The 2,500-nt window shown below is 54.0% G+C and overlaps 1 protein-coding gene across 12 annotated transcripts in view; it reads left to right on the top strand.

Annotated features, from left to right (window-relative positions):
• The first annotated feature begins 309 nt into the window (after positions 1-309).
• Positions 310-2,500, top strand: part of hth (Meis homeobox homothorax) — a 541,136-nt gene continuing 538,945 nt past the window's right edge. For all 12 annotated transcript variants that reach the window (XM_086532858.1, XM_086532857.1, XM_043026120.2 and 9 more), the window contains exons 1-2: positions 310-545; positions 796-1,055. In XM_086532858.1, the coding sequence (XP_086388984.1) occupies positions 528-545; positions 796-1,055 (278 nt within the window). In that variant the 5' untranslated portion in view covers positions 310-527. The remainder of the gene's footprint in view (positions 546-795; positions 1,056-2,500) is intronic.

Genomic DNA, 2,500 nt, shown 5'->3' with positions numbered 1-2,500 from the left:
GTACGTGCACGCTCCTGCACCGCCGCGGCCATTGCGAAGTCATAATAATACACAGGTTATCTAACGAAAATATCCATAATAATTCGGTCACAAAAAGTCTCCAATCTATATTTGGGTTCGTCAGGAGCAACTCACATGTGAACTCGGAATGCAGGAGGAGGCGCCTATTGGCCGGGGGCGGGCGTAGGGCGGAGCGCGATTGGCTGAGGGGCGGGACGTAGGCGGGACGCTCTGCGTGGCTCCGCCCCCCAGGCGAGTGCGCAGCGCCCCGGGGCGGTGCTCGTGACAGCTCATTCATTTGTGGCGGCGGCCGGTGTGATTGACAGCAGTTGGGGTCCAGTGACAGGCGGACACGCACGCTGCTCCGCTCTCAGTCGCCTCATGTCGATTGACGTGCTGACGCGCGGTGCAGGTACGGCGCGGTACTAGACGGTGCAGTGCGGTGCGCGGGTGGGCGTGTAGTGACTCTTGCGGCGCGACATTGTAGTGGTGTAACGAGTGAAGCAAGCACAGTACTCTTGGGTGACATGGCTCAGCCTGCCAGGGTAAGTTGTGCCCCGCCACGCCACTCTACTCAGCCTGACCACTAGTCGGTCTGTGGGCGGGAGTGGGCGGCGGCGGCCAGTGTGTGCGTCAGGCAGTGTCCAGACGGTCAGGCAGGCGGCCTCCCCGCCCTCAGTTATATCATCATCCCAGTGTTCTTATTGTGATACAAAAGTGTTCAGCAAAAGAGTTGAGTGTTTGTGGAGTGTTGTAGTTCTGGAGTAGTGTTGCGCTAACGAGGTTCTCCCGCAGTACGACGACGGGCTCGGGCACTACGCTGGTAGCGGTGCGAATATGGAGGCCGTAGCCAACATGTACGGGGACCCGCACCGCAGCGCGGCGGCGGCGGCCCTCCAACCTGCGGCCCTCATGAACCACATGAACCACGTGGGAGGTGCGGCCCACAGCGCGGCCATGTACGCCCACTCTCAGGCCTCCAACCACGTGGCGGCCAACCACGTCATGGGCTCCGTGCCCGATGTTCACAAACGAGACAAAGACCTTATATATGGGTGAGTTCCGAAGCTTCTGTTCATGTTTGTAGTGGTAGTTCCCTCGCTTTCCTCTCCCTCGCATCGCTGTCGCTCGCTCTCGAGCCCTCTCCTTCTCCTCCATCCTTCCTCCAGTCCCCCTCCACACGCCTGTCACGATGACAACCCAGCTGGGGCTCTCGCGGGCGTGTGGGCGTGATAAGTGCGGCGAGCAGGTAACACTCAGCGGTGTCGAATGCGGGGTTAGCGCTGCTCTACCGCTGCCGCAGCGACACCACTCGGTTCCTCCCCGCTCGACCGCAGACCCATCCTCAGCGCGCTCTTCTTCCTTCTTATTCGCTTCCTTCGCGTCCTGGTGGCCTTCTGCTCCTGCTGGCGGCGGGGGGAGTTCGCCGAAGGTGCTGGGATCGGCGGGGACACGACGGCGCGAGTTAGGAAAGTCTCTCTGCGGCCCGGAATAAGGCTAGGAAAATCGTGTGTTGTCAGCTGTTTTCAGTCGCCTGTCAGTCTAGCTAGGGAAGCTAGGATTAAAAAATCCTCGTTGAAAGTAAAATTGTCTGCGAATCTACACGGAATGGGTTGATCATCCGTGGGTTATTTGTTTACATCTTTGCCGCAAAAACAACAATAAAAATGTCATAAAAAGGAGACTTAACGAGGTGTTCAGCAGGAAGGCCCATTGCCTCCGTCAGTAGTCACAGACGACGGCTGGTGTCAGACCATCCAGCGCCCTCGCCAGCAGAAGAGGGCGAACGGAAAGGTGCTGTGGCTGTGGAGGGGAAGTCAAAAAAGTCAAAAAGAGCGGCGATCGTTGCCACCGGAGTATTGGCCGTGAATTAGCGCTGTGTAAATACGGGAACACCGCAGTGGTGGCCGGGCCTTGTCGCGGCTGGAGGCAAATAGGAGCGGGGGCTAATTTCGACTCCCCCCAAAAAAAAACATTTGCATGAAATAGGGAGCCCTTACTGCGGAAAGCCACTGCCGAATAAATCAGCTAGTATGCAAAATAGGGGAAGTGAAATAGGAATATAAATTACGCCACAGAACCTCCAGCTTGATATTTTATTTACATGCTACAAAGGCGAAGATAAGCAAAAGTCCGGGTTGCCGAAGATTAGTGCGAGGAGGTCACATGCCATTTTTTTGGCGACTTTTATTTTGCGTTGTGTAAATAGTGTCGGTGATCCTCCTCAAATAATGATATAAAGATCGACGCTGATATTCAGATAAGATTTTTTTTAAATAGAAGATAAAAAAATATCACTGAAGGATTGAGTCTCTCTCTCTCCCTGTGTACAAAATGCTGTTATTTGAACTCGCAGTAAAATTAGAGATTACGGGTTAAAGGAGATGCTTCGAGTCGCGACAGTACGAAATTAACATAATCCTCCTCCTCGGAGAGAGTGATAAATTTAACGCTCGTGTTTTTAGCATCGTTTTGATTTTTTTTTTTTTTTTTTTTTTTT

This window comes from Penaeus japonicus, unplaced genomic scaffold (genome assembly GCF_977035675.1).
Source record: "Penaeus japonicus unplaced genomic scaffold, GWHDUDI00000001_assembly GWHDUDI00000038, whole genome shotgun sequence".
NCBI classification, from domain to species: domain Eukaryota; kingdom Metazoa; phylum Arthropoda; class Malacostraca; order Decapoda; family Penaeidae; genus Penaeus; species Penaeus japonicus.
The sequence above is the reverse complement of the archived record's forward strand: the minus strand, read 5'-3'. Positions and strand labels throughout refer to the sequence as shown.